The sequence below is a fragment of the Glycine max genome, chromosome 7, assembly GCF_000004515.6.
Source record: "Glycine max cultivar Williams 82 chromosome 7, Glycine_max_v4.0, whole genome shotgun sequence".
Classification (NCBI taxonomy): Eukaryota; Viridiplantae; Streptophyta; class Magnoliopsida; order Fabales; family Fabaceae; genus Glycine; species Glycine max.
In genome coordinates this window covers 20,144,695-20,172,639 of record NC_038243.2, presented here as the reverse complement: position 1 = coordinate 20,172,639, position 27,945 = coordinate 20,144,695, and the positions used below count along the sequence as shown (strand labels likewise).

The 27,945-nt window shown below is 37.2% G+C and overlaps 1 protein-coding gene and 1 pseudogene across 2 annotated transcripts; both read left to right on the top strand.

Moving 5' to 3' along the window:
- The first annotated feature begins 17,287 nt into the window (after positions 1-17,287).
- LOC102661859 (uncharacterized) lies at positions 17,288-17,979 on the top strand (annotated as a pseudogene).
- Positions 17,980-21,021: 3,042 nt separating this feature from the next.
- Positions 21,022-26,713, top strand: LOC100820077 (plectin). Of its 2 annotated transcripts, none has more exons than XM_041017120.1 (9): positions 21,022-21,194; positions 21,308-21,894; positions 22,244-23,959; positions 24,039-24,197; positions 24,295-24,477; positions 24,633-24,827; positions 24,945-25,043; positions 25,147-25,752; positions 26,128-26,713. In XM_041017120.1, exons 2-9 carry the CDS (start codon positions 21,316-21,318, stop codon positions 26,470-26,472), a joined length of 3,882 nt encoding a protein of 1,293 aa, XP_040873054.1. In that variant the 5' UTR covers positions 21,022-21,194; positions 21,308-21,315; the 3' UTR covers positions 26,473-26,713. The 2 variants fall into 2 exon arrangements, with proteins under 2 accessions (XP_040873054.1, XP_003530323.1); XM_003530275.5 differs by having other exon boundaries at positions 24,624-24,827.
- The last annotated feature ends 1,232 nt before the right edge of the window (positions 26,714-27,945 follow it).

Sequence of the window (27,945 nt, the reverse complement as noted above, 5' to 3'; positions counted from 1 at the left end):
ACATTACCTCAAGAGTTTCAGTAGTTTACTCCCCGACAAAGAGGTTCTAGCCTTCCATTACAAGTAAAGCTTTAAAACAACAAAGAAAGCAATGTTTTTTATGAAAGAAAATGGAAGAAGAGGAAGGAGAATGTCTTCTCCAACCTCTGAGCCCTATTTCTCTCTATTTTTCACGTAGCAAATGCTTGGCTAGACTCTGGTTGTGGTGGTGATCTTTGGTTTTCCGCCAATCTCAGTGTTTTAAAGGCTCTTGGACTTCTCAGCACATGAAGGCTCGCTCAACGAGCATGCCTCGCTGAGCGAGAGTAAGTGAAATTCCGCTAAGCGAGCTTGGGCGCACTAAGCGCAAGAAGAGACAACGTCCTCATTGGACGGGCTAGTTGTGCGCTAAGCGCACATATCTCTGACTTATACTCTTCTAGGGTTTCCTATCCGCTAAGCGAGCTGGCTGTCTCGCTAAGTGGATGAGGCTCGCTCAGCCAATCTGCCTCGCTAAGTGAGTTCATCAACAACTTTTTGCACCTTCTCTTTGACCTACAAACTCAGTTGAATCCAACATTAGGTCACAAAAATGGAGTTTCAATTCTATAAAATCACACAAGAAAGAAATTATATACAATCTCCGCGAAAAGAACCATAAATTAGAGGCACATTGCTATTTTCTTGAAAATTTTCAATACAATACTAACTCATGAATAACAACTAATAGTCGTTGCACCATACAATCCATTTGTCCCTATCCTCATCCTCCACCTCCTCCTCGAACAAGTTCATGATGTCCTCATCCTGGAATTCTAGATGCATAGGCTAATAGTCGTTGATGGGCTACTGAGTCATTTAATCTGCCAAGGCACTTCCCTTTATCGCCTTTTGAGTGACATAAACAATGTCGAATTTCAATAGTAGAACCTGCCACCGAGTGGTATAGCTGAGCATGTACTGCCTTAGACGGTGGGCTGCCCACACTAGGGCATAACATGTCCTTTCGAGTAACGAGTAATTCATTTCACATGTCGTGAACTTCTTGCTTAAGTAATAAATGGCCCGTTCCCTCTTTCTGAACTCATCATGTTGCCCCAACATACACCCCATCGACTCATCCAACATAGTCATATATAAGATAAGGGGTTTTCTGGGCACCAGCGGCACAAGCACAAGAGGATTCATGAGGCATCGCTTGATTCTTCCTAATGCCACTTGGCAGTCGTCTTCCCATTGGACAGACTGGTTCTTACGCAAAAGCTTAAAGAGAGGCTCACAAGTGGCGGTTAGTTGAGATATGAACCTCGCTATGTAGTTTAGATGCCCTAGGAAACCTCGGACCTGCTTCTTAGTGCGTGGCTCAGGAATTTTGAGGATGGCTTTTACCTTGTCTGGGTTCACCTTTATCCCCTTCTGGCTTATGATAAAATTGAGCAACTTTCCCGACTTGACCCCGAAAGTGCACTTCACGGGATTCAACCTTAATCGGTACTTACGTAGCCTCTCGAACAACTTCCGTTAGTTGACGAGGTGTTCCTCCTCGGTCTTTGACTTGGCAATCATATCATCCACGTAGACCTCAATTTCTTTATGCATCATGTCATGGAATAATGCTACCATAGCCCGTTGGTAAGTTTCCCCAACGTTCTTAAGCCCAAAGGACATTACTTTGTAGCAGAACATTCCCCACAGGGTGACGAAGGTCGTCTTTTCCATGTCCTTTGGTGCCATCTTTATTTGGTTGTAGCCTAAGAATCCTTCCATGAAAGAAAGCAAGGCAAAACTGGTCGTGTTATCCATAAGGATATCGATGTGTGGTAGAGAAAAGTTATCCTTTGGACTGGCTCGGTTTAGATCCCGATAGTACACACACATTTGCATCCTCTCATCTTTCTTAGGGACCGGCACAATGTTGGCAACCCATTTCGGGTATCAAGATATAGCCAAGAAGCCAACGTCAAATTTCTTTTTCACCTCTTCTTTTATCTTCAAGGACATCTCGGGCTTCATCCTCCGCAGCTTTTGCTTTACCGGGGAACACTCGTGATTCAGAGGTAACCTATGTTGCACAATGTCGGGACTCAAGCCGGGCATATCTTGGTATGACCAAGCGAAGATGTCTTGGTAGTTTCGTAGTAGAGCCACCAATTCATCCTGGATATGTGTGGTCATGCCCGTGCCAACCTTGACCTCTTTTCTAACTTCGCCAACACCCAAGCTTACGATCTCTGTTTCTTCTTGGTGTGGCTCCAGTTCCCTATCTTCTTGTTCGACCATTTTTTTTAGCTCTGGGGGAAGCCCCCAATCCTCATCTTCCCCTTCTTCAGCTTGATTTATCAGTTGCTCAAAATCAACATCTGGGTCCTCGGTATCATTACCTTCACAGGACTCATTGTCGGATCCGTACCATTTAATCGCAACAAAAATAAATATACAGAAGAATGAAAAGAAATACGAAAGTGCAAGAACAAATGAAGAAGGATTATATATTTATAATTTTGTGATAACAAAGATATGCCCAAACAAGGAGAGAACCCTAAATCCTAGGCCCAACAATTCGGTTAGGACTAACGAATTACATTGAGCTCACCACGGAAATTCTAGGTTGTTTGACGATTCACCAGTTCCTCAATTCAAACTCCAGAGGGCATGGGCGCACCCAATTTGGATGCTCTTGAGGGGTTTCTTCATGAATCATGCTGACCTGTCCTTCGTACATCCAACCTACGCTGACAAAGCTTTCGTTGATGTGACACAAGGGAACCCCTTTTACTTGCAGCCCTTGCGGCTGGCCCATGCTTCTTCCCTTCCTTTCTAGGGCACTATTTCTCATGTCGGTGCGCGTTGGCTCATATACCAGTCCGAACCTTTTGCGATTCCCGGTGAACTCTACCAAACTCACCACGCCATAGCCGTTCCGGCCCAAATGCATTTTGGGCTCGTATCCATGTCCTAACATCACCCGAGCTACCATTAATGCGGCCCCAGATAAGCATGGTTGTATTGGGGGAGACTCCACATAAGCATTGGTCACCACTTCCAAGGCTTGAAAGGATGTCTCCAAGGACTCCTCCGCAGCCTCCATGTAAGGCGTATAAGAAGGACAACTCACAAGAATGTCTTCTTCTCCCAAGACTATAATTAAATGCCCCTCCACCACAAATTTCAACTTTTGGTGTAGCATCGAAGGGACTACCCCCACTAAATTAATCCAAGGCCGGCCTAGTAAGTAGTTGTAGGCAGGTTTTATGTCCATCACTTGGAAAGTAATTTGGCATATGTGGGGTCTGATTTGAATTGGGAGATCGATCTCCCCCCTTACGTCCCGGTGGTTGCCGTCGAAAGCCCACAACACCTTGGAGCTTGGCCTTAGGTGTGAGGCATTAAAAGGCAACTTGTCCAAAGTAGCCTTGGGCATGACATTGAAAGAAGACCCATTGTCAATAAGTACTTTGGCCACAATGTGGTCCAAACATTTGATGGATACATGCAAGGCTCTATTGTGCCCCTGACCCTCAACGGGTATTTCCTCATCGGCAAATGCGATAATTATTGGTCGTGATATTGTTGATTATGCCCTTGAAACCTTCCACAGATATGTCTTGGACTACGTGGGCTTCGTTCAGAATCTTGACTAATAGTGCCCGATGAGGTTCAAAGTTCATGAGTAGTCCCAACAGGGAGATCCTAGTTGGAGTTTTATTGAGTTGTTCAATTACCTTGAACTCACTCTGCTGGATGATTCATAGGAACTCAATTGCTTCTTCAGCGGATATCCCATTTTTCCTGAAGTCCTCTTCTTCCTTAGCAAACCTTCCGACTGGGACTTCTTCATCCAAAATCAGGCTCGCCTTGACGCTCTCTTCCACGCTTGCCTTGGTCCTTCCCTTCGGGTCCTTGGGCTGCACCGGTGGCTTGGGTGCCACGAAGATCCGCCCGCTATGGGTCATGCCATTCGTGATAGAAATGTTAGTGACCTTGGCGGAGGATAGAGCATCCTTAGCATGTACGACGGACGCGTCCTTCCTTCCGTCGGGCCCTTGTGTGTCGTACCTCCATGGCACCGCCTTGTCACTTTTGTAGGGGAATGACACAGGTTTCTTAACTAGGATAGGCTGGAAGCCTCGGAGCTTGTGCATGGCAACATCCCTGGTAAAGAGGATCACCAATGTCTTGGGTTTGCTCGGGCTCTTATCAGCCAATTGCATGCATATATCTCCTCCCTCTTTTCCCGCGTCATAAACCTTAATCAGGCCTTTGTCCATCAACCCCTATAGCAGGTCCTCCGCCACCGAGCATGCCTCTACATCATGTGATGCTCTTGGATGTATCAAACAAGCATCTCCCTTGCCCCTGTCAAGGAAAATCATGCCTGCTTTGCGCAGTGCCTCCAATATGAACCTCCTAGAGGTTAACACATCTTCCATCCGCTTCGGCCCCCGAGGTCCACATTCCTCCACCGCATTAACCGCCGATCCCCCATGACTGGCAAGAGGAATTGTCCTTACATTTGGGTTGCCCTCTTGAAATGTCAGCCACCCCGTGTCAAACAAACTTTGGACCTTGTGTTTGAAAGCCACGGATTGTTCTATTGAATGCCCCGAGACACCTCCATGATAAGCATAGGTTGTGTTGGGGTTGTACCATCGAGGGAAGGGAGATTAGTAAATCTTCCCAGGGTTCACCACCACCAATTGGTTGGTGATCAAGGATGGTAGCAAGTCAGCATATGGCATCGGGATCGGGGTAAATTCCACAAGCTTCTTTACTGGAAAATTCCTTTCTGGATTGGCGCTTGTGCTGGGACTGGAGTTGTCGGTGAGGCAAGATTGTGTGGGAGCCAAGTTTTGAGTGGAGACCTTTGTGGTTGAGCATGCACTATTTTCTGGATGGGCATTGAATTGGAAAGGTTTCCGAAGTGGGCCAAAAAGCTTGGTTGGTGTAAGGAATATCAGTAGGTGGGGTTGTGAAGTGTTTGTTGGGGTTTAGGCCAAGTAGGAGCTGAAGTTACAGTGTGTGTGTCCCTTCCTTCTTCTTGGCCCCACTTGCCCCGAATATCCTATTGCTTGTGCTAGTAGGAATGGCGTAATCGAACTTTCCCCTTCTCAAGCCTACCTCAATCCTCTCACCCACAAATACCAAATCTGCGAAGCTAGAGGGCATGTAGCCCACCATCTTCTCATAGTAGAACACTGACAGTGTGTCCACTATCATGGTTATCATTTCTCTTTCCATCATAGGGGGTGCCACTTGTGCTGCCAGGTCCTTCCACCTCTGGGCATACTCTTTAAAAGACTCATGCTCCCTCTTGCTCATATTTTGCAATTGGGTTCTATCAGGAGCCATGTCGATGTTATACTGATACTGCCTGATGAAGGCAGCTATCAAGTCCTTCCAAGAGCGGATCTAGGAAGCTTCCAAATTTGTATATCAGGTGACCGCTGCCCCAGCCAAGCTCTCTTGGAAGAAATTCATTAAGAGCTTCTCGTCCCTGGAGTATGCCCCCATCTTCCGACAATACATTTTCAGGTGGTTCTTGGGGCAAGTAGTTCCCTTGTACTTATCAAAATCCGGCACCTTGAACTTCAGGGGGATGACGACGTCAGGCACTAAACACAACTCTGCCATGTCAGCGAACTGGTAATCACCAACCCCTTCGATGGCCCTTAGCCTCTCCTCGATGAGATCCAATTTCTCCCTGCCTTCCACAGCTAGAGGCAGTCTCCCCATGGACAATTGTAGAGGTTGCAGTGGGCACTGTTGAGGGGCCCCCGCGGCATTGGGTTGAGGCATACCACTACATGCCGAACCCTCGGTGGTGAACATAGGGTATGGTTCAAATTCACCCTGAGCATGATCCCGAGGCTCTTCCGACAACACTCCCTCATGGGGTAGCCTACCTGTCTTATGGCAAGTACGGGATTATAATTAATACAACCCCTCGTTCTCATTAAAGGGATGTTTGGGAATCCCTCACATGAGCACAAAACTCCGGCCCCTCCTTCCTTCCATCGGGGGAACCAATTAACGGACGCCCCTACCATATTCGCCAAGATTTCTTCCCAATTCGCTTTCCCTTTCTCGACGCACATGTAGTGACCTTGTAGGGGACAAATGGGTCTACTTTCATGATGAAACATGTGAGAGACCAGCCATACATAAAGAGCGGGTGTGCAATAGACAATCCTTGTGTTGCTCTTCTCGCATCTTTGGTCAAATGTGTCAAAGGCATCGGCCATAACAGCAATGACCGGACTTTCCTTGCTGTGGTGATAAGCAAGAAAAGCGTCGATCGCTGCTAGATCCACTAGCCCATCCACATTTGGAAAGAGGACGACCCCGAACACCAAAAGTGCTAAAACATCAATGAATGAAGTCCACTCCCCTTGATCTGCCAAAGCCCTCGCTTTCTCTTCCAAATGCTTCCTTGGTATTCCGACCACCCCATTTCTATTTTGTTTTACTCGGTCCAATTCTTGCGTCGAGACCTTGACCACTTTGGCTATCCTTGCCATGAAGGGGTATAACCCAAAAAACAGATATGGCTTCCTTCCTCCTAGCGGGCACCCCAAGATCCCTTCAAACGCTTCTACGGTTAGTACTAACTGAAAGTCCCCAAACATGAAGCACCTTAGCGGCTGGTCGTAGTACTGAGTGAGGGATGCAATGGCATCGACAGACACTTCTATCATAGCCAAATACCATATCTTTCCATAGGTCTTGCGGAAGGCTTGACATTGGAGTTGACTCATCTGCTGCCCTAGCTCTTGCAAACTGGCTACTTCTAGGCTCTTGATTTTGACATGATAGAACCTTTTCTTAAAAGAGGGTGCTTGGTTCGATCCCATGTTTGCTAAAATGAAAAACTCTGCTGATCAATACTTCGACACCCTATCATGGAAGGAATATGATGAATGCATGAAGGAAAGTTTATGTTATGCATGACAAAAAATGCATTTTATCTACAGACACAAGAGCCCGGAAGACCATATCTTTTTACTCACAATGCATTGGGCATCATGGTTCATTCGCAGTCACTACCATGGTGCCTCATGCATGCATTTAAGAAGGTGATGTGGACCTTCCGTCTTCCCGTGACAAAATAACGAGACAAAATGTAGTGCACGAGTGATGACACATTATGAGTATGCATACGTGAGAGCAAGGGGTTGATAGCACAAAGACAAACATACGGGCATGGTAACACAATCAATTAATGCCAAAATGACATGGCAAGCACAGGAAAGACGCACACAATAATGACATCATAAAGATATGCATGGCAATATCAAGAAATCAAACAAAGTGTGTTTGCTCCGTGCCTCTATTTCAGGGACCTAATGGGAGGGACTAAAGGTTTGCTTCTTAGTGATAACCCCCAAGGTGGTTGCACATAACTTTCAAAGGTTTCTAGAGATATCATCCTCTTTGATATCAAACATTGTGGCGGTAGGGACTACCAGCGACAACGTATCATCCAAGAGAAAAACTCTAGATAAGGTGTCACTATCATCAAGAGAGTCGGAGACTCAGCATGACCACAGATCAACCTCCACTTCCTATGTTCCCATGGACCCGGGTATAGGGCCCTAATAACTCACCGTGTGTGCAAAAGTATAGGTGCCTTGTGTGCATGAACAAATATTATAAACAGGCATATGAAAAGAAATAGATACACCAAATACAAAAACATCCAAAGCGTTATATGAATACAAGAACATAAAAGAAAGAAAGGGAAACAACACAAAGAGGAAGTCATGATAAATATGCACACAGATTAACTGGCTTGACTCTCTAAACAAAAGTCCTAAGTGCAGTCGCCAACTATCGCAACCTACCCTTTGGTGGGAGGGCGAGCGAGACTCAAGGGTGCGTTTTCCAATAAAGGACAACGTGAGGGAGCCGTCACCAATGTTTATTGGAGGAAAACGTTAGAAAAACCAAAAAGGGGTCTGCAAATTTTAAGAATAAAGGTTTGGGAGTTTATTACGTGCGAGGAAGGTATTAGCACCCCCACGCATCCGTCACAAGGGACGACAGCCTTTAATCAAATGTGCAAATTCATGACTTCAATATTTATCTATTTTCCCTTTTTTATGTTTTTTTATCTTTTTAGGGTCGACAAGACTGTGACTTTTGCTCCTGCGTATCCTCGAGTGCGATGAGGAACTCAGACCTATGTAGTTCTTAAAAGCAAGAAAGTTACACATAGCGTTGATTTTTAAAATTTTGAAAGGTTCATTTTAACCGATAAAAGTAAAAGAGATCGTTATGGCGTTGGACCTTTGAACGGATTCAAGCGATTTTTATGGATAAAAGCTTGGTCATGTGTTGATTTTAACTTTGGTTTCACTTATTTACTTTCAAACTCATTAAAAGATGACTTGCGAAGTAAATGACTGGTTAAAAATTTATTTTACATTGGTGGAGTGAGATTATGGTACAAACGATCAGTTGAAATTTTATTTTATAGTGATAAGGTGAGATTACAGCTCAAACGATCGGTTAAAATCACTTTACACAAAGAAATGAGATTCCTGATGGTATAAGAATGAGATGAAGATGTGAAAAGCAACAAGAAGGACCTCTAAGGGTGCATAGAATGTATTCAAAACTTTAAAATAAAAACTAACCAGTTGACGAATGAAGAACGAATGAAGAACAGTGAAGAAGGGTGTAGAAATCGATCACGGAAGCGATTCAGAATCGTCTAGGCCTCATTTTTTCTTCTTCTTTCTCTTTCTTTTCACTAATTTCACTAAAATGCTCTCAATATATGAAGTTGAACCCTTTACCTCAGCCCCCTCACACCTATTTATAGGAAATGAGGGGTGGAGGTTGAACAGCAACTCGCTTAGGCGAGTTGGTTACTTCAGCCTTAAGTTTTCTGGTGGCCTAGGCGAGCCAGAAGCTAGCCTAGACGAGCCAGGGGCCTAAAAAGGTCACCAAATGACCATTTTGCCCTCCCTTTTGGGTATTTTTTGCATTCTTTTTCGAAACATTGAAAAACCTTACGAATTGCATGGCAACTGGTGTTAAGCAACTCAATTCAACTAGCAAGAATTAAAACTTTAGCAAATGATCATCCGGAAAAAATTAGGGTCTGACAAACATCAGTTTTTTAAAAACCGATGTTGTTATTTTTATGTTAACATTGGTTTTGTAAAACTCATGTTAACATTATTACTTTCAACATCGGTTAATAACCGATGTTGAAAGTACTTAATAACCGATGTTAAAATTCTATTTTCTAGTAGTGAATTATGTTAATTAACTGTTATATAATAGGTTTTGCCCTCTATTAAAGACTTAGAGTCTCTTTCAATCAGTTGTCAAAGCCTAATTTATTGTCTTAACATAGATACACTTATTTTAGAGAAGAAATGTGTTAGTAATTTGTACCCGAGTGTATTTTAAAAACAATTTCTTCTAAAAAATAAGTGGATCCATGTTAACAAATTTCACATGTATTTGTTAATATACATTCATTTGTTTTTTTTATAAAGAGTACGTTAACAACTTGGACTGGATTTATCTTAAGAACAATTATAATCATAATTTGTTAATTTACACTTTATATATATATATATATATATATATATATATATATATATATAATGTCTATAATTAAAATATTTTTTTGTCTTAAAATATTGGTCACTTTAATTGAGAATAAAAAATTATTAATTATTTTTTATATATCAACTTATAATATATTAATTAATTTCTTTTAATATATACTTACTTAATTACTATTATAATAAAAAAATTTCTTATTATTTTATCAAAGAAATTAATATTATCAATTATTTTATTAAAATGCATTCATTATCTTAAACGAGTAAAATGAGATAATGAAAAAAAATGAATCAAGATCCTCTCTATTTCTTTTTCCCTTATCCGAATTCTTCTTTCTCATTCTTAAACCCAACAAACTGGTATCTAGAACTTCGATTCAAATCGTCTCACATCCATTTTGTGATGGGTCTTAATCATCAAATGATGTAAGCTCCATTGGTATCAAAATCCCAAAAGGTACACACACATGGCCTCTATTTATAGCCTAAGTGTCACACAAAATTGGAGGGAAATTTGAATTTCTATTCAAATTTTACTTGAATTTGAAATTGAATTTGTGGAGCCAAATTTTGGAGCTAAAATTTCACTAATTATGATTAGTGAAATTTAGCTATGGTTCATCCCACTAATCCAATATCAAGTCAAAGATTCTCCACTAAGTGTGCTTAGGTGTCATGAGGCATGTAAAGCATGAAGAACATGCACAAAGTGTGACTATATGATGTGGCAATGGGGTGTAGCAAGCAAATGCTCACCTCCCCCTCTAAAATTTAATTGGATTGGGCTTCTCCCAATTCAATTAAATTTATTTTCTAACACACATCAAATATTCACTTAATGCATGAGAAATTACAAAACTACCCCTAATACAAAAACTAGTCTAGGTGCCCTAAAATACAAGGGCTGAAAAATCCTACATTTCTAGGTTACCCTACCTACATTATGGAGCCCTAAATACAAGGCCCAAAATTAATGAAACCTTAATCTAATATGTACAAAGATAAGTGGGCTCATACTTAGCCCATGGGCCCGAAATCTACCCTAAGGCTCATGAGAACCCTAGGGCATTCTCTTGCATCTTTGGCCCAATCTTCTTGGAGTCTTCTATCCAATGCCCTTGGGGGGTAGGATTGCATCATCAAATATCAACCATTTTGTTTTTGTTCCATCTGAGTCTTCAAGATTCAATCTAGAAGATGGTCAACACAATCAATATCGAGAAATTCAGAGGAAGAACAACTTCAACCTTTGGTGCATCAAGATGCATGCCTTGTTGAAAGAAGAAGGGAACTGTGAACCTCTTTATGGTCAACCAACAAAGATTGATAAGTTTACTCTTGAGCAACAACAAGAAAAAATGCATTTGCTAATTCTTTTGTCGCTATCTAATGAAGTTCTTTTTGAAGTTTCTAAAGAGAAAAAATGCTTTTGTGTTAGGACACAAGTTGGAGAAATCAATGCAACAAGTTGCTACTGAAATGATGTACATTTGGCCTTCGTATGAAGGAAGGTACACTTTTGAAAGATCATCTGGATGAGTTAAACTTTGTCTTCTTGGAGCTCTATGATATTGATGTCAAATTAGAAGACAAAGATTTTGAAAAGATTCTATTAGCCTCTCTCCCCCCTTTCATATGAGAATTTTATGAATTCTCTAAGTGTTGGAAATGATTGCATCACACTTGAGGAAGTCAAGTCTAGTCTCTATTCAAGAGAACTTCAACACAAAGCTTTTGGAAATGGTGATGAAGTCTTTGCCTCTGAATTATCAGTAACCAGTTCTGCAAAAGGGCAGAAAAAGAAGAAAGACCAAGAATTCAAGAAGGGCAAATTTGATCCAAAGGGTATCTATAAGTACTGCAAAAAACCTGACCATTGGAAGAAAAATTGTCCTAAGAAAATCAAGAAAGATTATGTTGCAGTCGTTGTTCAAAGTGATTCTTCATCAGAAAATGATTTGGTAGTCTTAGTTGTTGATCAATAACAACATTATTCTGAACAATGGGTATTATACTCAGGTTATTCTTATCATATGAGCCCACATCAAAACTGGTTCGTGACTTATGAGAAGAAATCTGGTGGTAATGTTTTGGTGGGTAACAATGCTCCTTGTAAGACAGTTGGCATGGGTACTATACAAGTCAGAATGCATGATGGAATTTTTAGAACCTTAACCATTGTTTGTCATATTCCAAAGCTTAAGAAGAATATAATCTCTATGGGAGCCATGGATTCAAAAGGTTTTACCTATTGTGTTGAAGGTGGAGTTATGAAAATCAAAGGGAAAGACAAGTTTATTGTAATGCAGGGAATTGAGCAAGGAATATGTATATCATTCAAGGTTCAACAGTGACATGCTCTGTTTCAACTATTTCATAAGCTGGAAGTCCTACGTCCAATGATGATTCTCTATGGCATATGTGTCTGGGCCACATGAGTGAAAAAGGACTGGAAATTCTGAGTAAGCTAAATCATAAGGTGAAACCTCTTCAGTTTTGTGAGCATTGTGTTTGTGGGAAGCAACACCGGAAAAAATTCACAGAGGCAGTGCACACTACAAAGGCCACATTGGATTGTGTCCATTCTAATTGCTAAGGGCCTTTGAGATTTCCATCCCTAGGAGGAGCAAGGTACTTCGTTTCAATTATCGATGATTACTCAAGGATGACATGGGTATTTCTAATGAAGTAGAAATCTAAAGCCTTCAAATGTTTTAAGCATTGGATGACACTTGCAGAATCAAATAGGAAACAAAGTTAAGCATTTGAAGACAAATAATGACTTGGAATTCTGTTTTGAAGAATTCAATGAATTCTATAAGGAAAAAGGCATTGCTAGATAGCAAGACAACATACTTTTCGACATACTCCTCAACAAAATGAAGTAGTTGAAAGAATGAACAAGACTTTATTGGAAAGGCCCAGATGCATGCTATCAAACTCAGTGCTAAATAAAAGTTTTTGGGATAAGGCAATCAACACAACATGCTACTTGGTGAATCGCTCCCTATCCACTGCCATAGATTTTAGGACCTTTATTGAGGTATGGTTTAACAAACCAGATGACTACTCAATGCTGAAAGTGTTTGGATGTCCAGGATATTGTCATGTAAATGAAGGTAAGCTAGAGCCTAGAGCAAAGAAGGACGTCTTTATGGGCTACGAAAATGGAGTCAAAGGATTCAGAATCTGGTCTATGTCAAAAAGAAAGGTCATTTTGAGTAGAGATGTCACTTTTGATGAACTCTATATATTACATTTTGTAAAAAAAAAATATCACAAGAAGGGAATTAAATTGTGATTTTTACTGAACTTAAAACATTTTTTCGAAAACAACAATGTTATAGTTTGGTGAAGAAAAACTAAAGAAGCAAATACTATATTTTCACAAGGTAAATCACACAATAGTTTCATATCATATAAAAAATGGAGTTTTTCAAAAGCAAAAATTAAATTCAAACCCTGAGTTTGTTTAAAGAGCATAAAATAAAATAAACAGTATAAGACAGAAGATTTTAGGTTAATCTCAATCACCTAGACTACGTTCAGTTCTTGGCAACCCACCAAGTTCCACTAACTTCAATAAGTTACAAGTATTTATCCTACCACTTTTGACTCCTTAACTTAAGCTCTACGCCAAGCTTGTTACAACCACTATTATTTATCCTACCAAGTCACTGCTGGCTCTAACACAAATAAGAAGAATTGTTTATTTTGATTGCACAATGACTAACACTCAATCGTCTTACATGGATAAATAATTTCAACACTTAGTTTTTTCTCTCAAGATAATCAAAGTATTTTGAGAGCTTTTCTAAACATTACAAGAATTTACATAGAGAGCTTTTTACAAAAAGAATTTGAATAGTGAGTGCTTTAATTCATACTCCATGTCTTCAAAGCTTTTGGTATTTATAGGCTTCTTTCAACCAAGTATTTGTTGTCTATAAACGAGCATATTTCCTCTCTTAAGCTTGCTTTTGAAGAATGTGATCATTGGGTATTAAATGTGTGCATTAAATGCACGTACCTTTTCATGTTGAGAAACCACTCTTTGTCGCTGGAGTGTTGAACACTACAGCAGAAAACCACTTCCTTTTGTGTCAGAGCAAGTATATGAAACCACTTCCTTTTGATGGTGATTGAGGAATTTCAAAGCTTAGTTTCATTTATTCTTCGTAGAATTTTTCAAATCCTAGGAGAGTGTCTCTGCAAAATAAATCTCAGACACAGAATATTAAATAAAGTCTTAAATGTCATCTTTAATGTCGTATCAGATCATGACTCTATCTTCGTGAAACATATTCTGATAGCGCATAAGACACAACTTTTAACCATTGTATTTGTTTACATGTAATCAAAATAATTAAGGGTCTTAATAAATGTCTTTTAACTTAACACATTCTAAGTCTATGGAAGATTCAAGCAATGCAGTAGATGTCATTAAGAAGGTAAAGTTTGAGAGCTTCACAATAAAAAAATTTAGTGATCAGGAGCACTCTAAAGCACCTGATGATATTGAACAAAATATCAGACGCAACCCCAACAACATCAATCTAAACTAGTGGACAAGTCTGACAAGACGAGTCGGAACCTTACGAGGAAGCCTAAGACTACTATTTTTAGGAAGTCTCAAAGTCAAATCAAAGCACTTGAAAGATATGGCTTTGATGATATCGTCTCTTATGCACTCTAAGTAGCAAAAGAAGTTGACTCATTCAAACCAATTTCCTATCATGAAGTAATTACTTGTTGTGTAATTGATAAATGGATGGTGGCTATGAATGAGGAAATGGATTCCTTTCAGAAAAATCAAACTTGGGATTTGGTTGAGTTACTTGAAGGCAAAAGAGTTGTTGGATGCAAATGGGTCTTCAAGAAGAAATTTGGGTTATCAAGCGCTGAAGTCATCAAGTATAAAGCGTGTCTTGTAGTTAAAGGCTACAGTCAAAAGGAAGGTATGGACTATAATGAGCTTTTCTCTCCAATCATCAGACACACGTCCATTCGTGTTTTAGTAGCTCTTGTTGCAACTATGGACATGGAGCTAGAGCAACTTGATGTGAAAACAACATTTCTCCATGGAAAGTTGAAGGAAGAAATCTTGATGAAACAATAAGAAGGTTTTGAGGTGCAAGGAATGGAAGATTATGTCTGTAGGTTGAAAAAGGTCTCTCTATGGACTAAAGAAATCTCTAGCATAATGGTACAAGAGATTCAATCAGTTCATCATTTCTCATGGGTACAATAGAAGTCCATATGATTCATGTGTTTATCATAGTAAGATGGAGGGTGGTGCATAAATCTATATACTTCTTTATATGGATGACATGTTCATAGCATCTCAAGACAAATCTAAAATTCAGAAACTAAAGTCACTACTTAATAGTAAATTTGAGATGAAAGATATGGGAGTTGCTAAAAATATTTTGGGCATGAAAATTAGGATGGATCATGCTTAGAATAAGTTATTCTTATGTCAGAAGGAATACATTCAAAAAGTGTTGAATCACATTAGGATGTCAACAAGGAAACTGGTATGTACTCCTTTAACATTGTTCATTCGTCTCTCTAAACTCAATACTACTAAATCAAAATTAGAAAAAGGAATAAATGTCTTGTGTTTCTTATGCTAATGTAGTTGGAAGTATAATGCATGTAATGGCATGCACAAGACCAGATCTAGCACAAGTTGTCAGTGTAGTGAGTAGTTATATGGGTAAACCAGAGAAGGAACATTGGAAAATAGTTAAATGAATATTCAGGTACCTTAAGGATACAATTGATATTGGACTCATCTACTAAGGTGACACATCATGTGCACTTGCTAGATATTTAGATTTTGACTACACTGCATATTTGGATGCAAGGCGATCAATGATTGGTTATGCTTTCACAATTGGCAATTCCCTTGCTAGTTAGAAAGCTACACTTTAGCCTACAGTTTCTTTGTCAACAACAAAGGCAAAATATATGACTTTGGCAAAAGCAGCAAAGAAAGGAATTTAGTTAAAGGATCTTATCAGCAATCTTTGGTTTCCATAGGATAAAGCTATCATTTTCTATAACAGTTTGAGTGCAATCTACTTAGTCAATGATCAAGTCCATCATGAAAGGACTAAACATATTGATGTCTAATATCACTTCATTCGTATTAAGAAGAGGATTGAAGTTCAGAAAGTTGATACAAGAGAAAACCCAGCTGATATGTTCACGAAGCTTGTTCTTAGAAGAAAATTTATGCATTGTCTAGATATACTCAATGTAGATTGCTAGAAATAACTCTGTATATTTGATTCAAAAATGTTACTGAACCATGGTGGAGATTGTTGGAAGAAAGAGGTGACTGAACAACATCGTCTATATCGTCCAGTCTAGTCTTCTATGTTGGAATTTGTCTCCTGTCTAGTGGAGCGTCCAACATGTCTAACAGTGTATCATTCAGTCTATTTAGTTAGTTGTTAGATAAGTTATGTTTGTAACCATTTTCTGTTATTTTTGTTTCAGTTTGTTATACTCCTATATAAGAGAGTTAGTTACAATAGTTAAGTGCGATGAGAGTGCTAAACCCACACATTGTAATTTCATTGTTGTGATCTTTAATAATAGTTATACTCCTTTTTCGCCCATATTACCCAATACCTGTTTTCTTCTTCCCTTATCTGAATTTGTCTTTCTCAATCTTAAACCCAACATACACAAACACCATTTATCTTTATCAACTCCTACATTAATCCTCATTAGTTATTTAGAATTATGCATTCATACTTCTTTATACATTATAATAAATGTTTAAAAAAATAGGAGAGATTTGTGTAATTTACTCTAAATATTATATTATGTGTCAAATAATATATATAATAATATAATACTATATAAAGAAATAAAAGCTAATGTTCTTTTTTAATTATGGAATAGGAAAAGCAACAAGATGCTGTAGACAAAGTTACCATTTTGGTCCACCTTTAATTTTTTATATACAATTTTGAATCTCCTTTTTGTTTCCACATTTTAGAAAATTTGCAATTTTTATTGAATTTTCAACTTTGCATATATTTATTTCTTTTTTATATTTTAGTCAATTAAATTATTTCTTGATGGTACCTTAAACAAATATGCTATATAGAATTCAATTCAATCAGAACAAAATAAAAAAAATATACAAAATTGTGAATTTTCTAAAATATGAAAACTAAAATTATAGCAAAAAAGGAAACAAGACCAAAATCATAAATAAAATATTAAAGAGTTTGTCAAAATTGCAATTCAGTGAAATGGATTAAGAATAAACAAGCAAAGAAAGTAGGGTCAAGATAAAGGGGGGAGATTGAAGAGAGAGAAATAGGGATTTTTTTTTATCTTTTAAACACTTTGTACTTCAGGAAAAAAAAATATTCAATGATTTTATGAGTAACAAAAAGTGGAGTTTGTGTGTTGTCCATCTCCATATATTTTGTGTTATTCCATATCCTTTTTAAAATCAAACATGGAACAATAATGTTTGTGTTGTCCAGTACTATGATTTTTAGGAAATCAAACAAACCCTAAGATTTTAGAAAAATAAATTAAATAGACATGATACACATTTAACAAAGAGTATCATTCATTTTTATGTGAACTACTTTTACTAATATCTACTCACTTAAAGAGAAATAAACTACAAAATACATGCTCTAGCCTTTTACTTCCTAACAAAAAAGTTGGAGGATAAATACTTTGAAAGATCAATGAATAGTTCAAACCCCTACTTTTCAAGCTCTTGCAGTTGTAGGCGTAATTTCACTGAAGATTTCATTCTTGATATGGGTGTGTAGTTCATTATAAGGTCATGAGCACTTATTGGGTGTGAGGTGGTTTTATTTCAACTATGACATCTCGTGTGTATTTGACCTTACCTTCTCGAGATCATCCTTATATTATCTGTTTTTCATTTAGAGAATGGATGTTTAGACGTGTTTGTAATGGATTCTCCTCCAAATCACCTAAAGACCTTGTGGTGAGTTGTTGGATTGAATGAAACCCTGCAAGTTGAGAGAGAATTCCAAGGAAAACATGGTCACCTGGTTTCATTATATGGTGTCGATGGATTGATGGACAAAGCAAAAGCTCCCTTTTTGCATTCAGTAGAGTAACTAAAGAATTAAAAGCTTTTATTAACGATATATTTGCAAACACCATCAAGGTCAGGAGTTAGTTTGTGGTTGAGCCCCACCTCTATTTTGTCTAGGGTGTAAGGGATGTTGCTATGTTATGGGTAGTGCTTAAATCTAGAGCAAGACAAGGTGAGTTAGTTCATGTGAAAAAAGTTGAGGTAATCATGAAACTCTCTTTTCATCGGCCACCTTACTCAATGTGTGCAAATATTTATTCTATATTGTTCTTGAACATTGATGTGAGCAAGGGAGTTAAGTATAGATGAATAAGTTGGTGTTTAAAGAGAAGGAGAAAGAATCTGGTCATTGACATAGCTTTTGATATATGGAAGAATGTCGAGACCTATGAGAATTAATTCAACGAGTTTGATTTTTCAAGTTCTTATTTGTTCAAGATGACATAGTTTGTGGTGGCTAAATTATTTAATCCTTTCAAAAACATAATTTTTAGTGATTTTGAACTGTAAAAAATGTAATAAAACAAAATAACAATAAACCTAATGGCATACTATCATTTAATGGATAAAATAGATAGAAAGAACTAAAACTTAGAAAAAACAAGAGTTAAAATATGTTGATTGATCAACAAAAAGTTTAAAGATTAAAAAATTAAAAATCACAAAATATTGAAAGAGGAAAAATATAATTAACCTTATTAAAAATTATTTATCATAGTATATGAATCCAAGTAGATTAGAAGTAGATAGCTTCATTTTGTTTTCGTTTTTTTTTTCTTCTCATTGTTTCCATAAGCGCTTTTGTTTGTTAATTTGTTGGTAGAAAAGCAGGAGCAAATTAGCGTAAAAGTTCATTTGTGATCATAAATAACTCTTCATGTTCCTGAAATTCTTGCTGCCAGTGAAAGTTAATTAGTATGCATTCTAGTTTTAGTCGTCACAAGGGCTACGCACTACACAGGGTGAGAAAGTCAATGTATATGCGCTTCTTCTTTTTTTTTTTTAAATAAAAAATTACAAGCACATTTCCGTGACTCAAAAAAATAATCTAAGAGATAAATCGAAAAAAATAAATAAGTTAAACGAAGTGAGATAAAGTCAAATTTATCTTTAAAATTCAAAAGGTGCGAATAATCATTAATCAATTGAGTTACTCAATCAAAACCAAATGAATTTAACAGGAATATAAAACCAATCACATCAATTACTACTTGCCGTGCAACTACTTAAATACTCAAATACTCCTCATTTCAACGTAAAAAAAATACTCTTCATTTCAATAAGATAACATTTGTTTTACGGAATATAATACTCCTCGAAAGAATCTTTTTTTATTCTAGCAAATACTATTCCTACAAATATAACATGAAAATATTATTTGTGAATATTTTTAAAAAATATTTGATTACATTTGTAATATTCGTAAGAATATCTTTGAAAATTCAAAAGAATTTAAATAAAAAATACATAAAAATGAAATTAATGATATTTTAAAAAATAATTTCACTTATTCCCATAAGAATATCTGATTATCGTCTCTCCTCTTGGGAATAAAAGTGTGGAAAAATATGATAAAATTGAGAGTCGTTACATTCTTGAAAATAAACAATTTTTTAAAATAATTTTTCAAAATTTGTAATAAACATGGTTATGTAATATTCATATTACATTTTTGGGAAACTTTGAATCCATGAAACAAACACATTTTAAGACAATTATAACCTCTTTAGTTTTAAATTATTTCGAGATTGTCACTAATTATTAAGATTTTTTAATTTAATGAACATTTATTTAAATTAACACATATTTCATTGACTATAGCATAGGATTAATTAATTAGCGCTATAATAATCAGTAACGAACCTACATTATATCCAAGGGGTGCAATTGGACCCCTCATTTTTTGAAATTTACAAGTAATTTTTTTTAAAATAATTAAAATCACATATTTATTTTTATTTATTTATTTTATATTTAAATACTTGAACCTTTGGTTTCAATTTTTATAATTTGGTCCTACTCACTAGGGTTCTGGGTACGCCACTAATAATAATAGTATACACTCCATTTGTACAAAATAATAATAATAATAATACTATACAACTAATTTATGATAAAGGTTTTTTCTAAGTTAACTATAAAATTCTTTGATAAATAATTTTAAGAAATTAATATTTTTTTAAATCATGTTAAAAATAAATTAAAAATCATAATAGAATGTGTTAATAATATATTAATAATTTTTTACTATTAATTGACTATATTAAAAATTTGTCGGTGTAAAATGTCAATAATTAAAAATAATTTGAATTTTATAATGATTATATTAATAATATTAAAGTAATACTAAAACTGATTTTGGATTGATTAACATGTGAAATCTACACAATCCTGGTGCATATTTATTAAATTCTTAAAAATACAATAACGTTAGATAATCATGTTATTGGTGTAAACTAAAAAGTTTCTATAAACTTTTTTTTATTAAGTTTGAATTTGAAAATTTTACTTAAAAAAAATTGAACTTAATTTTACTAAAATTAATGACATGGTAGTTCTTAAAAATAAATTTTTGTCATAATTTAACATCAATTTAAAATATAATTTATATACTCAAAGATATTTTTTATAAATTTTATTTATAACATAATTTTTATATATTAAAAATATTTATTCATTATAAATTTCAACAATATAAAAATATACATTATCCTATACAATAAACTAAAATACTAGCTATATTAAAATTAAATTAAAAAACATATTGGAATGAGTTAATGATATTTTTAATAATTTTTTAAGATATCATAAGTCTACAAAGTATTTAAGCAATTGTATATCTAGAATCTCAAACTCAAAATCACTAGATAAGTTACAACAATTTTAGGCTGATTAATTTTTGATACATAAGCCGGTTAAGTTACATAGTTAGTAGTTTTGTGAATAATTTTTAACTTTTAATTCTTATAATTTTATAATTTTTAGAAGTACTAACTAACAACTGCTTAATTCATTAATATTACATTAATTAATATTAATATTTCAAATTGTAGTACAATTATTATTTCCTACTTATTAAAAGAAAATAGTTGTACAATTAAACACATACACTGAATGATAATGATTTTTTAGTCAAAACTCAAGAAAAGGAAGGATCAATATATAGCGATGGCATCATAGTTTGTTCTGATTTGATAAAAAGAATCCAGATAAAAAAATGCATATAGTCTAAAATCCAAAAAAAATTTCAAATGTAAAGACAAATCCACGAACTAAATCAATTAGTAGAATTTAGAAACCAAGTGGAACACTTACATTACCTTTCTTAATTCTTATTCTATTCGCTTTTTCTTTTTTCTTTTTTTTTTTTCTTTCTTCCTCTCTTCTTTGTCGGCTATATATCTGCATCTCGCTCTGTTCCTACCTAAAACACTCGTTTCGTTTTCTCGTTTTTATTTTCTCATTTTCTTCAATTTTCTGATCTTCGCACTTTCGATCCACGCCTGATCCGACTCTGCATCTCCGTAAGCAAATTCGATTCCGCCATTGCTGTTTGATCCGCGTTGGATCCATTTCTTTTGACGTGTTTTTAGTGTTTTTGCTGGGTTGAATTTTGATTTTGATGTTAATGTCGCAGGGAAGACAATGACGGAGGAGCAGGTGGTGAATGTGCGCGGCGAAGAAAGCGATTCCGGCAACGATCACGGCAGCGTCAAAGCCAATGGAGTTGCTCACGGTGTCGGTGGCGATTCGGATCTCGCCGCCGACAACAACGGTGCCGCGTCGTCGGGGAAAAATTGTAACGATGCAGTGTCTAACGGTACGGCAGAGGAAGGCACCGAAACGGCGACAGTTGACGTCGTTTCGCGGGAGGATGAATTAAAAAGTGCGGATAGTCAAAACGGCATGGGATCCGTTCAAAACGGCGTCGTGGATAATGATGATAAGAGTGCTAATGCTGTTGCAGAGGAGTTGGTTACGGATCACGAGGAGTACGTTGTTGTCGGTGATTCGGATGTTCAGAACGGTGATGATGTGACTGCTAACGGAGTTGAGGAGTGTGAAATGCTGGACGGTGCGGAGGCTTCAGGAGACGAAAACGGTGTCGTTGTGGAGGGAGAAGAAGATGTGTGTCAAAGTGATCGCGAGTTCGAATGTGTTGATGTTCACGATGATGTAACTGCTACTACTGATGAGAACGGTGGAAATGGAAATGACGTTCAGGTAAGAAATGATTAACAGTGCAATAAGTACTTTTAATTTTTTAAATAAATTCATTTGTTTTTCTTTTCTAGCTTAATTATTTTAGTCCTTGAAATTAATCTCTGAAATTACAAAACATGTTGTTTTAGTGCGTGAAGTAGCTTGTGTCGCTAATTACTCTGAAATTAGCGTGTGAAATAGTTTAAGTTCCTAAGTTGACCAGACGGAGGCCATTTTAGCGATTGAGACTATGCATGTATGCATGTATATGTTTTTAATTGAGGACTAATTGGCTAAATTAAATGATTCAGGCGATATTTTGGTTCATTAGTCTATTTGTTTTCTTGATCAGTTTTCTTCTAACCTGTAGGGAAGAAGTGAGTCTGTCTCTGATAAAGATGTCAATAAAAGAGGGGAAAGTGAGAATGTTGTTAGTGCAGATGTTTCAGATGAGAAGGACATTGTAACGGATGGTGATCATGATGTGGAAGAAGTCGTTGAGAAGAATGAGGTTCCTGTTGTTGTTGATGGTGGCTCAGCTTCTACAGATGTGAAGGAGTGTGAACCTGAAGATGCTCAAAACAGTTTAGAGAAGGGGCAGGTTGAGTCTGTCTCTGGTTTGGCGGAGCCAGTGCTGGAGCCAAGTGAATGCACTGAGGAGAATGAGATTGCTGTTGAAGGTGAACCAGGAAGTAAGCTGGAGAGGTCTGAGGAGGAAGCAGGAAGTGAAATAGTTCCTGAAGGAGAAATTTTAACAGCCTTAAGCTGCACAGATGTGTCTGACATTGCAGTGGAGAGTGATGGTGAACCTTCTGTTGATGTTTGTGTGATGAAAAGCAATGCAGTTGAAAGTGATGTTGATGTGCATGAGTTGAAAAATAGTGCAGTAGATAGTGAATCTGAACCTTCAAATGGTGCAGTTCAGAGTGAAATTGTGTCTGAGATGAAAAACAATACAGAGGAGAGGGAAGCTGAACCTTCAAATGGTGCAGTTGATTGTGAAGCTGAACTTCCAAATGGTGCAGTGGAAAGTGAAGCTGAACCTTCAACTAGTGCTGTCGAGAGTGAAGCTGAGCCTTCAAATGGTGTAGTTGAGAGGGAAACTAAACCTTCAAGTGGTGCAGTTGAGAGGGAAACTGAACCTTCAAATGGTGCAGTGGAGAGTGTAGCTGAGCCTTCAAATGGTGCAATTGATAGTGAAGCTGAACCTTCAAACGGTACTGTGGAGAGGGAAGCTGCACCTTCAAATGGTGCAGTTGAGAGGGAAGCTGCACCTTCAAATGGTGTAGTTGAGAGGGAAGCTGTACCTTCGAATGGTGCAGTGGAGAGTGAAGTTGAACCTTCAAATGGTGCAGTGGATAGTGAAGCTGAATCTTCTAATGTTGCAGTGGAGAGTGAAGCTGAATCTTCCAATGTTGCAGTGGAGAGTGAAGCTGAATCTTCCAATGGTGCAGTTGAGAGTGTGGCTGAGCCTTCAAATGATGCAGTGGAGAGTGGAGCTGAACCTTCACAAGGTGCAGTGGAGAGTGAAGCTGAACCTTCAAATGGTGCAGTGGAGAGTGAAGCTGATCCTTCAAATGGTGTAGCTGAGAGTGAAAATGAACCTTCTGTGGATGTGTGTGAGACAAAAAACGATGCAGTGAATAGTGAAGCTGAAACTTCAAGCGGTGGACTGCAGAGTGAAAAAGAGGCTTCTGTTGTGTCTGAGATGAAAAACAATGCAGTGGAGAGTGAAGCTGAACACTCAAAGGGTGCAGTGGAGTGTGAAGCTCAACCTTTTGTTGATGTGTCTCAGAAGAAAACTGACACAATTGAGGGTGAAGCTGAACTTTCAGTGAAAGGTGGGCTTTCTGTTGAAGGTGAAGGTAGCAATCAAGGAGATGAAGATTCAAGACCTGCATCGGATGCTTTGGATGGACAGAATGTGGGTGCAGAGGTAGTGGAAAAGCCATTCTACTATTTGATCAGGGTTCCCAGATATGATGATGATGGAAACATGAAAGAGAAGATAAGAAATGCTCTTCACCAAGTAGAGGAGAAGTCTAAAATTCGAGATGCTATTCGAGCTGAAAGCCAGACTATAAAGGTAACATAAAAGAAGCTTTTCTGTATTCCATAAGTCTGAGACCAATCTTGATAATTATTTTGAATTCTACTATGAGCAGGCCAGTTGTAAGGATTTCGACCAAGAGTTTAGGGCTGCAATTGCAGCTCATAGAGCTGCTCGGGACTTGCTCAAGTCCAAACGCCAGGAAATGGATTCAGTTCAATCCACAATGAACAGATTAAACAATGCAATTTCTGTTGGGGATATAGATGGCAAGGTATGCCTTCAATTTTCTTCTGGAGATATTTATAAGGATTTGATTCTTCTGCCTGTTTTGTTGTGTTTACTTCTCTAGATATATGATTTATTGGCAGATAAGAAGCATGGAACACATGATCGAGCATGAAACTTTACCTCTAAATAAAGAAAAGCAATTGATACGCGAGATCAAACAATTGAAGCAGAATCGTGAGGAGTTGTCTTCTAATATGAAAAGGCAAGATCAATCACAACAATCTCTAGAGAACAAGGATGACAATATTGAAGAGCACTTTAAGGTATCATATGCATGCTTCTCTTTGATAGATTCCCTGAATTAAGTAACTGACTGCATTTCCCAGGCACTATTGATATCAAATATGGGTACTTAAATTTAGGGGATTTTAATATCTTTGACAAGGTACCAATATTTCACTATTTTCAGCATTTACAGCTTTTGAAGAAGGAAATGGAAGTGCTTAGAAATAATGTTCTGAAGTCAGATGCAGAAACGAAAGCCGCAAAGAAGAAATATAATGATGAATGTGATAAGCTGAATGAGTTGCTCGCTCGATTTAGGGCTGCTGATGACACTCGTCAAGAGGCATATGCTAAGTTACTGGCTTTGAAAAAACAATTGCATGAGAAGGTTTGAGTTTTCCATTCTTTCCACATTATTCGTTTTCTTTTTGGTTTTTTCTCTTAGATAAAACAATTGCAAATGTCATGTACAAATATTGATCCTATTTCGGTACTGATACTGCAGAGCAAAAATTTCTGGGAATACAGAGATGCTGCAACTAAAGCACAGGAACTAGCAGCAGGAGGGAAAAAAGAGGAGCTGCAATGCTTCTGTGTTGATGAGGTGATTCTTTTAGACATTAATCAAGTAGAGAGATTATCTTTTTCTTTCATGCACTCTTAGGCAAATAAATTGAATTCAGCACTTACTAGTATCCAATTTATAGGTTGAGAGAATCATGGAGCTATGGAACAAAAATGATGAGTTCAGAAGGGACTATGTCCGATGCAACACTAGGAGTACGCTGAGGCGACTGCAAACCCTGGATGGCCGATCACTTGGTCCTGATGAAGAGCCTCTTGTAATGCCTAATGCAATAACTGAAAGGGCTTCCAAAAATATTCCCATGGTCTCGAACACAACTATGGAACAAGAAAAGAAATCTCCAAGAGAATCTGTTAATGTAAAGGATGAACCTGATTCGAAGGTTGTGGCACAAAGAACTGAAACAAGTCAGACAACTAAAGCTAAAAAGCCTACCAAGCCTGCTCCCTTAGAGAAGCATGTGGCTCGTTGGGGTGATGAGTCTGATGAAGATGAAGATAAAGATAAAAATGAAGAAGAACCTGTGAGAACAAAGGAGGAAGAGGAGCTGATACTGAAGGCTGAGAAGGCAAGGAAGGAGGAAGAGGAGGCAAAGTTGAAGGAAAAGCGGAGGCTAGAGGAGATTGAAAAAGCTAAGGAGGCACTGCAGAGAAAAAAGCGTAATGCAGAGAAGGCCCAACAAAGGGCTGCCTTAAAGGCACAAAAAGAAGCTGAACTGAAAGAGAAGGTAACTAACATATATATATGATTTAGACTCGAAGAGGATGGAATATAATGGTATTATGTTGTTTGGATTGGTAAAATTAGGATGGAATATTAATGGGAACTATTAGAAAACCTATTCCATTTTATTCTATTGTTTACTTTCTTTATTTTTTTTTCACCCCAATTTAAAAGGAATGAGATGGAATTAGGATTTTGTTCATTTTCATCATAACATATTTGAACGGTAGAATGAAAGTTTTATTCCACTATGTTTGATTTATCCTCGGTTCATTTTATTAATTCCATTTCATCACATCTCTTTCTAATAGTTCGAACATAGCCTTAACAATTTACATGTTCTTCTTCAATGGTATAACCATACGCATATTTCGTGCAGGAAAGGGAGAAGAGAGCAAAGAAGAAGGAAAGAAGAAAGACATCTTCTGCTGTCACTGCTGAGAATACAGAACAAGAATCTGCTCATACCACAGAAACTCTAACAAGTGTGGAAGAAAGTGACCTGACTGAGAAACCAGCTGAGGTAACAAAAAAGCCACAGAAACCATCTCAATTCACAAGGCAGACCAAGGTAAAATCTGTACCTGCAGCTCTTCGCAACCGGGCTAAGAGAAGAATTCAACCATGGATGTGGGTTCTAATTGCAGTTGTGGTTGTTGTTGCCTTGTTTTATGTGGGCAATAGCAGCTCTTTGAGATCTTCGCTTGAAGGCTTTGGTTACTGAGGACACTCGGAAGCAATCACAAGGCGTTTGTCGGGGAAGAGTTACCGTTACATATTTATATTTTACACAAATACATATAGACGCAATTCTTTCTTGCCCTTGCAATTTTTTCCTGCTAGCTTTTGGTCATAGCCATTATTTTCTTCATATTGAGATTTGTTAGTTTGGGATGTGATGTGACTGCTGAATGCTTCTGCACCAATTATGAGAATAATAAATTATTGTGATTGTGCCTTCTTTATATATATGCATTCGCTGTTATTTATGATCTATTGTTCTAATTTTCTCTCTATCGTGGCTATTTCTAAATTACTTGGATAGAAGAAACTATAGTGTGTTTTTTTACGCCCCTTTCTTCCGTGTGTGTTTCGTTTGAATATCATAAAACTCGTCCAACAACAAAAAAAGCTTATTTCACTAGGTGATATACGCATTTTCATTTGGTAAGCATTTTCATTTGTTGCTCATATGTATACTCGAGCTCTAACGCATAACTTCATTAGATATGCTTTAATTTGTGTTGTCTCTCAAGCTAAATAAATATATATTTTGTTGGCAGACAGGTTAAACATTTGAAGGTTAAACAATAAACATTAGGTTATGTTTTCACCTATAAAAAACAAAACACTTTTAGTTGGCAGTTCCTGTATGATGTTTGGTTTAATCATAATGTGACTGGTTAGTTTTGTCTTTGCAGCACCTTTAAGAACTTGGATCGGTAGGTTTACTTATAATGTAGGTTCAACCTATATTATCATGACAAATTCTAGGTTAGTTTAGTACCTTGAACATTGCTTGGTATCAAACTTTTGTCTGAGTGACTCATTGTGTTAGTAGTTCTCCATGTTTTCAATTGGGTTGTTCGGGAACACCTTGGCTAATATAATCGAAGCTATGCCAAACTCGCTAGACTCAATAACATGGTTATACCTGGAGGAGTATCCCCTCCTAAATCATGGTAATTTTACCAGTCTTGCTTGACCACTTCCACATCATAGTGCGTGTTTGGCTTGCTGGTGAGGCAACTCCAACCTCCATTTGCAGAAGCATGCTGTGTTACTTTTGCGGTGGAGGCACCTCGGGTTTCATGTTGCCGCACTTTAATCGCCTAAGCAAACACACTCATAAACTATAATCAGTCCACCATTAATACGTCTTTACCATTCAACTCTCTAGGTCAGGTCATCCTCTGAAATTTGTTATAATGATAGTTAAGGAACTTTGTGTGAATATCAATGAATGCATAACCCTTCTACCCATAGTTGTTCAATCCATTGATCTCATACAGAAGAATTGAGATATTAAAATAAGCCATGACCTAAGTGAAGAAAATCATGTGGCTATTTGGTTGGAATTCCTTTTCTGTATAATAGCATTAAACTTACATGTGTTGAGTACTCGACTTTGATCCACTTCTAATCTCTTTACCTTTAAATAGAAAAAAGACAAAAGTAGGAAGACACGGTCTACAAA

Bases quoted from the DNA above. Each gene is read 5' to 3' on its own strand.
- LOC100820077 (XM_003530275.5), top strand. From the start codon at position 21,316: ATGACGGAGGAGCAGGTGGTGAATGTGCGCGGCGAAGAAAGCGATTCC. The intron at 24,478-24,623 runs GTATCATATGCA...CACTATTTTCAG, and splicing joins ATATTGAAGAGCACTTTAAG to CATTTACAGCTTTTGAAGAA. The intron at 24,828-24,944 runs GTTTGAGTTTTC...CTGATACTGCAG, and splicing joins AAAAACAATTGCATGAGAAG to AGCAAAAATTTCTGGGAATA.